Below are 13,697 nucleotides of genomic sequence, written 5' to 3' on the forward strand. Positions count from 1 at the left end.
ATTCCCACGTCTTGTGCTCTTGGATCTAGAAATGAATCACTGGAACCACTGGATCCCGCAAATTGGATTCTTGGATCCAGAACTGAATAATTGGCAGCACTGAAACCCGCAGCTTCATTTATCGGGGCCAGGAAAGGTTCGACGATCAAGGGAGCCACAACAGCACCAACAGCGTACGCGCAGCTAATGGCTTGCAACGCCGTTTCTGACGCCTTTGCTCCCCAGGTCTGCACCTCTCCTGTCGTGGCGGCTGCACAGACCAGATGCAACACAATCAGATCGTTGAATAAGAAGTGGCTGAGATTGAAACAAATACATACTGCTGACATACTTGATGTAGACGTAAGATCACTAGGCAGAAATATAGCTCTTAGAAGCACCGCGTAAGAAAAAAAGGAAAAAAAGAACCCTAAAGCGTGATTAACCATTCAGCGAATCACAGTTCCAAAGAAATATCATCATTTCTGTATGAACTGGAAAAGTTGAATAACATCACGTCACACATTAGAGATAACCTGTCAAAATTCAAAGAATTAAAAGAGAGAGAGAGAGAGAGAGAGAGAGAGAGAGAGAGAGACAGACAGACAGACAGACAGACAGACAGACAGACAGACAGACAGAGACAGACAGAGAGAGACAGAGAGAGAGAGAGATATCTGTCATGGGAGATCTCTAAAAGTCCCTAGCCTTCTGTCGAGTTTGATAACTCCAGCGAACTTACCGGTACCAACAATCTGTGTAAAAGTAGCAGTAAGGAAGCAGACGACCACCATGACACCGATGAGGGAGCAGAACGGAGTTACGGCTGACGTCACAGCCATCATCAGCATACCACCAATCAGAAGCAATGATGGGTGGAAGAGGTCATACAACTAGAACAATGGACAATGTAGAACCAAAACGCAGTCGATGAGAATGCAAACACTTTCGGCAGGCCTGAAGCCAAATTTTCGTTTTGTAAAGACAGACAATGAAGTATTTGGTCTTGCTCTTGTTCTTGTTAACTAACAATGTGATCTCTTATTTTCAAGATCTCTTTATATTATTGACACAAAGAAAAAACCCACTCAAAAATAAAACAAAAAGAAAGTTTCTCCAATCTGTCGGCCATTTTACAGTACACAAAGATTGTCTTCCGAGAGCGGCATACGGCTGCCTAAATGACGGGGTAAAAACGGTCATACACGGAAAAATGCTAGGAAGTTTCAGCCCACGAATGCACAAGAAGAAATAGAAGAAAGTACAGACAGATGTATTGTTTAGCCTTACCAGCCCGACCAGGAGCGAGCCAGCCATGTTACCAGCAGACAATGACGTGAAGAGGGCGGAGGCTTGCTGCACGTCAGTGTTGGTAATTAGCTGAAGGTCCAAGAAGGCGGGGCCTATCATTGCTGCCGTGAATCCCTATTGGACAGAGCAAAGTTTGATTGACTGCACTGTGCTTCTCAGTATTGCTGGTGAGTCGATGAAGGTCCTTAGAGGCGGGGCCTACCATTGCTGCCGTCAATCCCTATTGGACAAAGCAAAGTTTGATTGACTGCACTGTGCTTCTCAGTATTGCTGGTGAGTCGATGAAGGTCCTTAGAGGCGGGGCCTACCATTGCTGCCGTCAATCCCTATTGGACAAAGCAAAGCTTAATTGATTGCACTGGTCGTTTCACTTGTGCTGTTAAATGGATGCAGGTCCAGAGAGGCGGGGCCTATTATCGTTGTCACCAGATCCTATTCGTCAAAGCAAAACTAAACTTCGCCAAAATATTATTGCAACAGAATTCGGACCAAAATGAAAGCCTTAATTCCCGTGTCATTTTATCCAAACTTTACATGCCAGTTAAGGCCGTTCACTTGACTAACTGGATCACCTACTTTCGGATTAAAGATTTCTTTTACATGGATCAAGTGACCGCCGCTCAAAAAAGGGTACCCTCAAAATCGACTGGACAAAAACGGAAGGGCCCAAATAAAAATCGACAAAAAATCACACTGAAAACGAAAAACGTACCTGACAAACGAAGCACCAGCAGACACAGACGCTGCGTGTCACCTTACGTCGTCGTTCTGTTTGGTCTTGCCACGACCTCGTGTTTTCTGCTTCCATGACAGTGACACGGTTGTCCTTTGGTTTAAACAATGTTTTATTTGCATTTACTTGTACATGAAATTTACATACATTAGTTCTATAGATATGGAAACAACAACAAGCCTATGGCTTATGGTGGTGTCTTCAAGCACACACCAACCAGCCAACCAACCAGCCAAACCAACCAACCAACCAACCAACCAACCAACCAACCAACGAACACGCAAACAAACAAACAAACAACCAACCAACCAACCAACCAACCAAACAAACAAACAAACAAACAAACAAACAAACAAAGCATTTGTGACAAAGACAAATACTCACTGTGTTCCAAGTGAGCTTTCACAATGTACTCTTGAATACTTGACTAAACACGCCGTGTATCATTTAATGCGTGATCCCCAGCTGGGACATGATTATGTTCATATGGTATATGAACAGTCAGTCTTCTAAACACATGCACATTATTAATGTCGCGTTGTAGGGAACATTATACACGAACCGGCATAATACATAACTTCAAAATAACGTGCATGATGTATAGATCTGTCGCCGATGAAACTCAATATTAATACAACGGCTTCGGCATTTTTGCAAAGTTGATAAGGCCAAATAAAAATGCTTATAGGTTTAGGGTAACCCGACCGACCCTATTTTTTTGCCACAGACCCTAAGACTTTTTTTTCATTTCTCAAATAAAACAAAGACTTTTGGCACATTTTGTGAACAATACCGAGACTAAGGGAAGTAACCAAGGGCGGAGCAGTTAAGCCATATGGGGGGTTACAACCTGGGGTCCAGGGGGTAGACCCCTTGTGGGGTACATGGGAAGGCCCCGTTGGGGGGTCTGGGTCTGCCCCCCAGAAGCTGAAGAATTTTAGCTATTTTATGAACAATTTATGGCTTATCCTTGATTTTAAACATGATCAACTGGTGTCAGCAGCCACTCATTATTTCTTTTAAGGTTAGTATTAATTTTTTAATTTTTTTTGACAGCCGGGGGGGGGGGGGGGGGGGGGTCCGGAACCCTTGTAACCCCCCCCCCCCTAATCCGCCCCTGGTAACCTCCTTTAAAATCGACTAAATTTAAGAAGCAAGTCGCTCGTGGCAAAGGCAGTGAAATTGACAAGAAGAGCGGGGTAGTAGTTGCGCTGAGAAGGATAGCACGCTTTTCTGTACCTCTCTTCGTTTTAACTTTCTGAGCGTGTTTTTAATCCAAACATATCATATCTATATGTTTTTGGAATCAGGAACCGACAAGGAATAAGATGAAATTGTTTTTAAAACGATTTCGGAAATTTGTTTTTAATCATAATTGTTATATTTTTAATTCTCAGAGCTTGTTTTTAATCCGAATATAACATATTTATATGTTTTTGGAATCAGAACATGATGAAGAATAAAATAAAAGTAATTTTGGATCATTTGATAAATAAATAATTTTATTTACAATTTTCAGATTTTTAATGACCAAAGTCATTAATTAATTTTTAAGCCTCCATGCTGAAATGCAATACCGAAGTCCGGCCTTTGTCGAAAATTGCTTGGCCAAAATTTCAATCAATTTAATTGAAAAATGAAGGTGTGACAGTGCCGCCTCAACTTTTACAAAAAGCCGGATATGACGTCATCAAAGACATTTATCGAAAAAATGAAAAAAAAATTCTGGGGATATCATACCCAGGAACTCTCATGTAAAATTTCATAAAGATCGGTCCAGTAGTTTAGTCTGAATCGCTCTACACACACACGCACAGACACACACACACACACACACAGACACACACACACACACACACACACACACACACACACACACACACACACACACACACACATACACCACGACCCTCGTCTCGATTCCCCCCCTCTATGTTAAAACATTTAGTCAAAAGTTGACGAAATGTAAAACAGGAAAATAAAGCCGACCTACCGAACCTATCTTTTTGGGTCACGTTACCCTAAACCAACATATATTTCTATTTGGCCTAAGCTTGCACGTATGGGAAGTGGATATGAAGAGCGAATAACCATGGGGGTCCAAAAGAGCTCTGTGAAAAAACAATGTACAAACAATAACGACACAAATGTTGGAAACGTTTCATGGGTGATTCAAGTGCAATGCATTCACCCAACATCTGTCCTGTTGAATGAGCTTTTTTGTTGGCAAGCTTTTACACCGTATAACAGATGCACGTGTGTGTGGGTGTGTGTGGTGTGTGGGTGTGTGTGTGTGTGTGCGTGCTTGCGTGCGTGTGTGTGTGTGTGTGTGTGTGTGTGTGTGTGTGTGTGTGTGTGAGTAGTATAGCATGTAGGATCTGACCCTTGTGCTCTGCTCATTTTGATGGCGTATATAGGACTGGAGGAATACCCGGCGAAGCCGGGTGAATCGCGAGACAGAGACAGACAGCGTGGCGGTTCACCACAATCACCTTTGAAGGCGAAGTCCTCTCAAACGGGATTGAGAATTTTAGAGCTTATTTCTAAGCCCTATATTAACTGTTATGGCTTCTCAAAGGCCAGAACATACAGACAGGTAAGTTGTAGACAAAAGCCGCCAGACCCCATCACAAACAGAACTCTACAATCCACAGGTGTTGCCTCCACACACACACACACACACACACACACACACACACACACACACACACACACACACACACACACACACACACACACACACACACACACACACACAGAAGCCGTATAAATCTATATATCTATATATATATAAATATATAGAGATAGATGACAGTGTATTTTTCGCGTGGCTATAAATTGATTCCACCTTTGCACTTTTACAGTGAGGACAACTTACGCGTGCAAGGAAAGCGTTCTGGACAGTGCAGTGACATTCTAAAAATAGTAACGTAGTAACGGGAATATGGATTGACGCCACACGAAGGAAGGGAGATAAACGCTGAAAACACTGGAGAAGATAAGGAAGAGTAACTGGGAATGGATCCAGAGAAAAACCAAAATCGGTTCAGCGCTGCGCTGAGAGCACGTGTTGAAATATCACATCGACCAGGTTGTGTCCGGGGTGTACCTGAATATGGCCACCAAATTTGAAAGAGATCCATCGAGAACTTTGGCCGTGCATCGCGGACACACACACACACACACACACACACACACACACACACACACACACACACACACACACACACACACACACACACACACACAGACACAAGTCGTATATATATATATATAGATGTAGGATCTGGCCCTCATGGGTTTGCTCATTTTGCTCCTTGGGGGTGGGGTGTGGGGGTGGGGTGGTGAGGTGTGGGGTGGGGAGGTGGGGTGTTGTTGGTGGTTGGGTAGGGGTGTTGTTTTACCATATTTTTTTTATTTTTGGAGTATAGATAGGGATGCCTGACCCCTCCGCAATGCGCAATGCGCAATGCGCAGGGGTAGGGTCCATAAGGTTATAGGTTAAAGGCATAGTGCAGCTCACAGCCTTCGTTTTGCGTTTTTGTTGCAGCTGAGTGCATTTACAGTTCAAAAATCCTCCTATGGTAGTAAAACAAACCCAAAACTACCCAACGACGACATCTGTGAAGCTCGACAGTTTCTTGTTCACGCGAGTGCATAAATTAACCTAATAATTATTACGTGGTGTTTGGTCGGAGTTCGATTCAACTGAGTGATTCCGGCCTCCATTTTGTTTTACACAAACTCATGATGACGTCTGACATAGTTTTCTAGTGACGTGTCTTTTCAGTTGTGCATGATGTGCATGTGGTGATCTACCTGATCTAAATTTAGATAACAAAAATAGGCCAAGACCAGCCGGGTCCGAGTACGAAATTAATTCGTAAAAAAATCGCAGTTCTTGACTCTTTGGGTGCAAGTCAATGAAACTTGGTAGTTCTTCTAACGGATAGCTGCCTGAGGTATGACTAAAAGCCCCAGGGGCTCCGTGCACCTGGATTTGACAAGTTCAGTACCTTTAAGAGGGATTGTGTTTAAACGGTTTTATTGAGCTTATATTTTGTCATGTGATTTCATGCGCCTGTACCTGTTGGCACACACACACACCCACCCACCCACACACATACACACACACACGCCGCACACACACACACACACCCACCCACCCACACACACACACACACACACACACACACACACACACCCCCCAGGGTCCCTCTCAATGACAGTCTATTGAAAAAACATACAGTCAGAATTTGACTGATCGTAAAAAGGAACTTAGTGGAGAAGGCGCTGAATTCGATCAATACATTAAGATCTAGACATGACACGTACATTTATTTGCCCATCATGTGTAGCAATCGCACATACGTGTTGACACCAACTGGCCTTTGTGTGTGAGGCGTCAACCTTCCACATACGAGGAGCGACGGAACCACACTGATTGCAATGTTGCAGCAGTGTATTGCTGTGCTAACAGTACTCGTATTCAATGTGAGCAACAGCTTTTATCCAATACCCAAAATCTGCAAGACAAACTACCAACAAAAAAGTGTAATCTGAAATTCATTTTTCTTTTTCCGTAGACAAAGTCTGTGCTCACTTGAGCCCTTCAGCAAAGTTCAGTGAAGTAAATTTGACATAAAAAGAACAAGAGACTGCAACAAGATAACAATAAAAATGTACTCACCAAAAAAATAGACAGTCAAACATGTGGGGAACACAAACACGTCTGTACGTATTCGTGGTCATGTTTGATTGTCAATGTTTCTGGTGAGTACATTGTTATTGTTTTCTTATGCTTGACATAGGCCAGATGTTTATCCCTTCTGTACACTTTCCGGAACAGAGAGTAAAGGCTGAAGATCTTGGGTGACGTCATCGTTATGAATGCTGCCATAGTTCGTGCGGAGGTACGTTCGAGAAAAGAGCAATAGTAGCAGAAAGATCAGAGCACACAGAGTTGCTTCCCCTGCCAGTTCGTATGCCAGACAGATGGCGCCGCTGTTTTCCATCATGTGACCTAAAACCTGAAACCAATGAAGATTTGTGATTTCGAGTGTGTTTTTAATAGTTTGTTTTAGTGAAACAACAACAACAACAAACAACAAACAACAAACAACACACTGACACAATCAAAGACATACACACATACACACACATACTCACACACATACGCAAGCAAACACGCACGCATGCATGCTCGCACGCACGCACGCACGTACGCACGCTCGCATGCACGTACACACATGCACACACACACACACACACACACACACACACACACACAAACACACACACACACACTCACACACTTACACACCGGCACACACACACACACTCACACACACACACACACAAACACACACACACACACACGGCACACCAATCAATAACCCACCAGGACAAACATGCAATCCCCTACTACTACTCACCATAGGATTAAGCAAAGGTCCAACATTGGCAGCGAGTAAAACAACAGAAGTCACTCTCCCAGTGACTGGCATCAGCTCGTCATTCACCCACGAGAATCCGCTGGGAACAACAGCCGAGGTAGCGACACCAGCCGTGACACTGCTCAGCCACACCAACCAGTCTAGTTGCCATAGCGACGCCAGAAGAAACGCCACGAACGAGGGAACCATGAGAGAAAAGCAGCTGACCAGGATCTGAGCTGGACGAAAGATCCGCACGAGGAACATGCAGGCGAAGCGAGATCCGGCGAAGGCGAGCCAGAAAGCTGAGGTGACGAGCGCGCCCCGAGACTTACTCCAGCCTAGCTGCAACACCACGAAGGTCGGCAGGTAGTAGGGGAAGGTAATCTCCACGGCAAGGAAGACGGCGTTGAAGACGCACACCCACAATAGAGTTCCCAGGTAAGCCGTCCGAGGCAGGTTCGGTCGGCCTTTGTGGTAGTCGTTGCGGCTTGCCCGGTGCTCTTTCTCGGCTAGCGCTTTGACACATCCCAAACTTTCTTTGTCATTTCTCGCTGCCTGCCGCGTTGTGATGAAGTCGACGAGAAGAGGAATGGAGGCAAGAAAAGACAGGGCGGCGGTAATGCTGAAAGCAAAATGGATTCGAGTCTTTGGCACCGAGGGCATTGAGACACTGTCGTTTGAGTAGAAAGAACCATTAAGTCTCACCTCTGAAGAAGTTTTGATTGAGTAGAAAGAAGTATTTCCCACGTCTTGAGATCTTGGATCCAGAAATGAATCACTGACACCACTTAGTCCCGCAAATTGGATTCTTGGATCCAGAACTGAATAATTGGCTGCACTGATACCCGCAGCTTCGTTTATTGGGGCCAGGAAAGGTTCGACGATCAAGGGAGCCGCAACAGCACCAACAGCGTATGCGCAGTTCGTGGCTTGCAACGCCGTTTCTGACGCCTTTGCTCCCCAGGTCTGCACCTCTTCTGTCGTGGCGGCTGCACAGACCAGATGCAACACAATCAGGTCCGTGTGCGTGCATAACCAGCCTCCAAGCTCATGAAGACGATGGCGTTAATGGTGCGCTAAATGTATATCTAATCAATTCAATGAAATCAAATCAAGACATACATGAAATGTGTAACAAAAGTTAGCAGGTCAAAAGAAGTGATGGTTTTGAAAACGTTAAATGTTTGACTGCAAACCTGCACAGAAGTGTGCAAACAAATAAAACAACCGTTGAATAAGAAGTGGCTGAGATTAAACAAAATATATACTGCCATGATGTAGACGTTAGGCTAGATCTCTGGGCAGAAATATAGCTCTTAGAAGTACCGCTAAAGATAAAAGGGAAAAAAAGATCCATGAAGCGTGGTTAACCATTCAGCAAAACACAGTTCCAAAGAAATATTAATCATTTCTGTATCAACTGGAACAGCGCTACAAAAGAAGCTATACGGCCCCAGAGAGGACTTGGAGATTAACAGCACTTTTCGCCCTGCAGTCCGGACTGACGATCTAACAGCAAACGACAAGAAGAAGAAGCATCAACTGGAAAAGTTGAAAAAAACACGTCAAACATTAGAGATAAGCTGTCAAAATTCACTATACAGTCATGTTGAAAAAGAATTAAAAGAGAGAGAGAGAGAGAGAGAGAGAGAGAGAGAGAGAGAGAGAGAGAGAGAGAGAGAGAGAGAGAGAGAGAGAGAGAGAGAGAGAGAGAGAGAGAGAGAGAGAGAGATATCAACTGTCATGGGTGATCTCTAAAAGTCCCTAGATTTCTGTCGAGTTTGAACACTCAAGCCAACTTACCGACGCAAAACATCTGTGCAAAAGTAGCTGTAAGAAAGCAGACGACCACCATGACACCGAAGAGGGAGCAGAACGGAGTTACGGCTGACGTCACAGCCATCATCAGCATACCACCAATCAGAAGCAATGACGGGTTGAAGAGGTCATACAACTAAAACAATGGACAATGTACACTACTCGTCATAAAAAAACTATACAGATGCGTTTGAGGGCAGATCTTTCTGATGAGGCTGTTGATTGTAAAACCAAGTATATCACTGAAAAGGCCATTGATTCCGCTACCTTGTTCAGGAAACAGATTGAGTTTACATGGCGTAGTGTCAATACAGTGGAACCTACAACACAGATATCCCCCAAAATCAAATTCGCAAAATCAAGGTTCCCGCGATAAAATCGAAAAAAAAATCAGAACATGTTTAGCATGTCCCTAGACAGAACAATCAAATCTGCATCCAAATCAGTTAGTTTTGTTCACATAATTATCTTGTCTAACATGGACGCTGTGGCATGCTGAGCGGTGTAGGTGTCAATCCTCTCAGCAGGCATAAAAGGCCGTTTTTGAAGCCGTTTTAGCGGGTAGTGAGACAAAAAATGGTACATTTGAGTAACTCGCAAACGCATTGCCTTCAAACTTTCGAAGATTTGTGCTAACACATGTCGTAAACTACACACGAAATCTCAAGTCATGTGAGATATTAGTTCTGCTGTTATGCGACATACCAGAAAGAGTTTTAAAAATAAAAATGTACCCTGTCCGATTGAACAGAAAAAAAAATTAGCATGCATTTTGAAAAATGAAAGTTTCAATTTACGCTTAAATTTAATACAGTTTCAACAATGGCTGTTTACAGCGCACTTGTTTAAACGCACACACACATTCTTGGAAAATGCTTTTTCAAGAGCCATTGATCAGTTAAGCGTGTCGGCAGTGAGCTTTTCTAGGCCTAGGCCGAAGGCCGACATTTGCGCTCAGCGCTCTGAATGAGTCAACTTCTTAAAAACTACTTTCGCGTTGAAATCCTCATCCCACCCATGTCTGATAAAATATGTACATGAAATTTGAGTATGTGGCGCATCTGTCATTATTCTTGAAGATTTCAACAAATTAATTTTTTTCAATTAGTCAGCAAAAACCTACGGTAAATTTAAGAACTTTTTCTGACATGACAAATAACAGCAGACCTAATGTCTCAAATGACTTGAAATTCCGTATGTACTTTACAACATGTGTTAGCACAAATCTCCGAAAGTTTGAAGGCAATGCGTTGGCGAGTTACTTAAATGTACTATTTTTTTGTCTCATTACCCGCTAAAACGGCTTCAAAAACTACCTTTTATGCCTGCTGAGAGGATTGACACCTACACCGCTCAGCATGCCACAGCGTCCATGTTAGACAAGATATGTGAACAAAACTAACTGATTTGGATGCAGATTTGATTGTTCTGTATAAGGACATGCTAAATATGTTTCGTTTTTGCAGTTCTGATTTTTTGTCAATTTTAACGCGGGAACCTTGATTTTGCGAATTTGATTCTGTGGGGTATCTGTGTTGTATAGGTACCACTGTATCGACACTACGTCATGTAAACTCAATCTGTTTTCTGAATACGTTAGAGGAATAAACGGCCTTTCCAGTCATATAATTGGTTTTACGATAAACGGCCTCATCAGAAAGATCTGCCCTCAAACGCATCTGTATAGGTTTTTTTATGACGAGTAGTGTAGAACTAAAACGCAGTTGACGAGAATGCAAACACTCTCGGCAGGCCTGAAGCCAAATTTCCGTTTTGTGAAGACAGACAATAAAGTATTTGGTCTTGTTCTTGTTCTTGTTAACTAACAATGTGATCTCTTGTTTTCAAGATCTCTTTATATTATTGAGAAAAAAAACCCCACACACTCAAAAATAAAACAAAAAGAAAGTTTCTCCAATCTGTCGGCCATTTTACAGTAGACAAAGATTGTCCTCCGAAAGCGGCGTACGGCTGCCTAAATGGTGGGGTAAAAACGGTCATACACGGACAAATCCACTCGTGTACAAACACGAGTGTGCGAGGGAGTTTCAGCCCACGAACGCACAAGAAGAAATAGAAGAAAGTACAGACAGATTAATTGTTTAGCCTTACCAGCCCGACCAGGAGCGAGCCAGCCATGTTACCAGCAGACAATGACGTGAAGAGGGCGGAGGCCTGCTGCACGTCAGTGTTGGTGATGAGCTGAAGGTCCAAGAAAGCGGGGCCTATCATTGCTGCCGTCAATCCCTATTGGACAAAGCAAAGCTTGATTGACTGCACTGTGCTTCAGATTAGGGTTAGTGGACGAAGGTCCTTAGAGGCGGGGCCTTTCACTGCTGCCACCAACCCCTATGGGAGGAAACAAAGCTTGGTTGAGTGCACTGTGCTTTTCACGTCTCCTGGTGAAAGAATGCAGGTCCTTATAGGCGGGGCCTCTCATTGCTGCCGTCAATTCCTCAGTATTGCATAAAACCAAACTTGATTGACTGCACTGTGCTTTTCATTACTCCTGGTGAGTGGACGAAGGTCCTTCGAGGCGGGGCCTATCATTGCTGCCCGTCAATCCCTATTGGACAAAGCAAAGTTTGATTGACTGCTCTGTGCTTCTCATTACTGCTGGTGATTGGATGAAAGTCCTTCGAGGCGGGGCCTATCATTTCTGTCGTCAAACCCTGCAGGACAAAGCAAAGTTTGATTGACTGCAGTGCTCTTCTCATTACTGCCGGTGACTGAGTGGATGAAGGTCCTTCGAGGCGGGGCCTATCATTTCAGTCGTCATTCCCTATTGGACACAGCAAAGTTTGACTGACTGCACTGCTCTTAACACTAGCGCTGGTAAATGGATGCAGGTCCAGAGAGGCGTGGTCTTTTATCGTCGTCACCACATCCTATTCGTCAAAGCAAAACTAGATTGATGGCATTGCGATTCTGATGACTGCACTGTAGGCTACTCGAATTTCTCCCCGATACGAGAGGTTAAACTAAAAGAAGGCGGTGCCTGTCTTTGCTGTTACCGTGCCCTACTGAAGAAAGCAAAATGCCTTAGATGATTACAATTATCATTACTTAAAACGAAAAACGTACCTGACAAACGAAGCACAAGCAGACACAGACGCTGCGTGCCACTTTACGTCGTCGTTCGGCCTGGTCTTGCCACGACCTCGTGTTTTCTTTTTCCATGACCGTGACACGGATGTCCTTTGGTTTAAACAATGTTTTATTTTCATTTACTTGTACATGAAATTTACATACATTAATTCTGTAGATATGAAAACAACAACAAGCCTATGGCTTGTGGTGTCTTCAAGTACAGTTTGTAATCAAAAATAAGTAAGCAAATGGCAGACAGATACGTATTATGCACAAAATGTCAGAGAGGCAAACACAAAAATATAATCCAAATTTAGTACCAGACGGTTTTCATTTTGCCTTGACCCTTTGCTGTTTTTGGTAGTGGCCTTGACCCAATCATTCTTTGTGCTGACCCCGTGAAGGGTAGATTCTCATTCTCTCTCTCTCTCTGTGCTTTGTTTGTCTCGCAACATTGATCTCAAGGCTGCTGTATTCATAACCTTGGCCATTTCCCCCGCAGTACATTCGGACTACAAAGAAAAATAAAAAAGGTTACCAGACCAGACATGAAAGACGTTCTGTTGCAAACCGTTTTTTTGTTTTTTTGTTTAAATATATAAATAATGTCAAACACCAGGAAGCATTTAATTCACGAACCTGTATCGCCTATGGGTTTTGCTTTTATTTTTATTTTGTATTAGTGCCATGAAAGAAACTTATATTCTTCTCATAACTGGACAGAAATTCTAGTTTGCATGGACATTTTTTTCTTCACCAAAGGCCACATTTCTGAAAGTTTCCCTATCCTCTGACGAACGACAGCAAAAAGAAGAAACTCCAGTTATTGTTGAAACATATCATGTAAGCTTTGCTATAGTTGAAAAGCTTTGCTATTGTTGAAACATTTCATGTAAGCCTTGCTATTGTTGAAACATATCATGTAAGCCTTCCTATTGTTGAAACATATCATGCAAGCCTTGCTATTGTTGAAACATAATATTATCATGTAAGCCTTGCTATTGTTGAAACATATCATGTAAGCCTTGCTATTGTTGAAACATATCATGTGAGCCTTGCTATTGTTGAAACATATTCTGTAAGCCTTGCTATTGTTGAAATATGTCATGTAAGCCTTGCTATTGTTGAAACATATCATGCAAGCCTTGCTATTGTTGAAACATAATATTATCATGTAAGCCTTGCTATTGTTGAAACATATCATGTAAGCCTTGCTATTGTTGAAACATATCATGTGAGCCTTGCTATTGTTGAAACATATTCTGTAAGCCTTGCTATTGTTGAAACATGTCATGTAAGCCTTGCTATTGTTGAAACATATCATATAA

At 43.0% G+C, this 13,697-nt stretch overlaps 1 protein-coding gene and 1 long non-coding RNA gene across 2 annotated transcripts; both read right to left on the reverse strand.

Moving 5' to 3' along the window:
• Positions 1-727: 727 nt before the first annotated feature.
• Positions 728-2,110, reverse strand: LOC138970366 (uncharacterized). Its single transcript, XR_011456910.1, has 3 exons — positions 2,003-2,110; positions 1,270-1,404; positions 728-872 (listed from the first exon to the last, which is right to left on the reverse strand). It is a non-coding gene; the product is annotated as an uncharacterized lncRNA (long non-coding RNA).
• Positions 2,111-6,399: 4,289 nt separating this feature from the next.
• On the reverse strand, positions 6,400-11,522 carry LOC138970367 (sodium-dependent glucose transporter 1-like). Its single transcript, XM_070342826.1, has 4 exons — positions 11,392-11,522; positions 9,265-9,415; positions 7,459-8,450; positions 6,400-7,053 (listed from the first exon to the last, which is right to left on the reverse strand). The coding sequence occupies exons 1-4, from the start codon at positions 11,509-11,511 to the stop codon at positions 6,844-6,846; spliced, it is 1,473 nt and encodes a 490-aa protein (XP_070198927.1). The 5' UTR covers positions 11,512-11,522; the 3' UTR covers positions 6,400-6,843.
• Between the last annotated feature and the right edge of the window lie 2,175 nt (positions 11,523-13,697).

This window comes from Littorina saxatilis, linkage group LG7, assembly GCF_037325665.1.
Source record: "Littorina saxatilis isolate snail1 linkage group LG7, US_GU_Lsax_2.0, whole genome shotgun sequence".
Lineage (NCBI taxonomy): Eukaryota > Metazoa > Mollusca > Gastropoda > Littorinimorpha > Littorinidae > Littorina > Littorina saxatilis.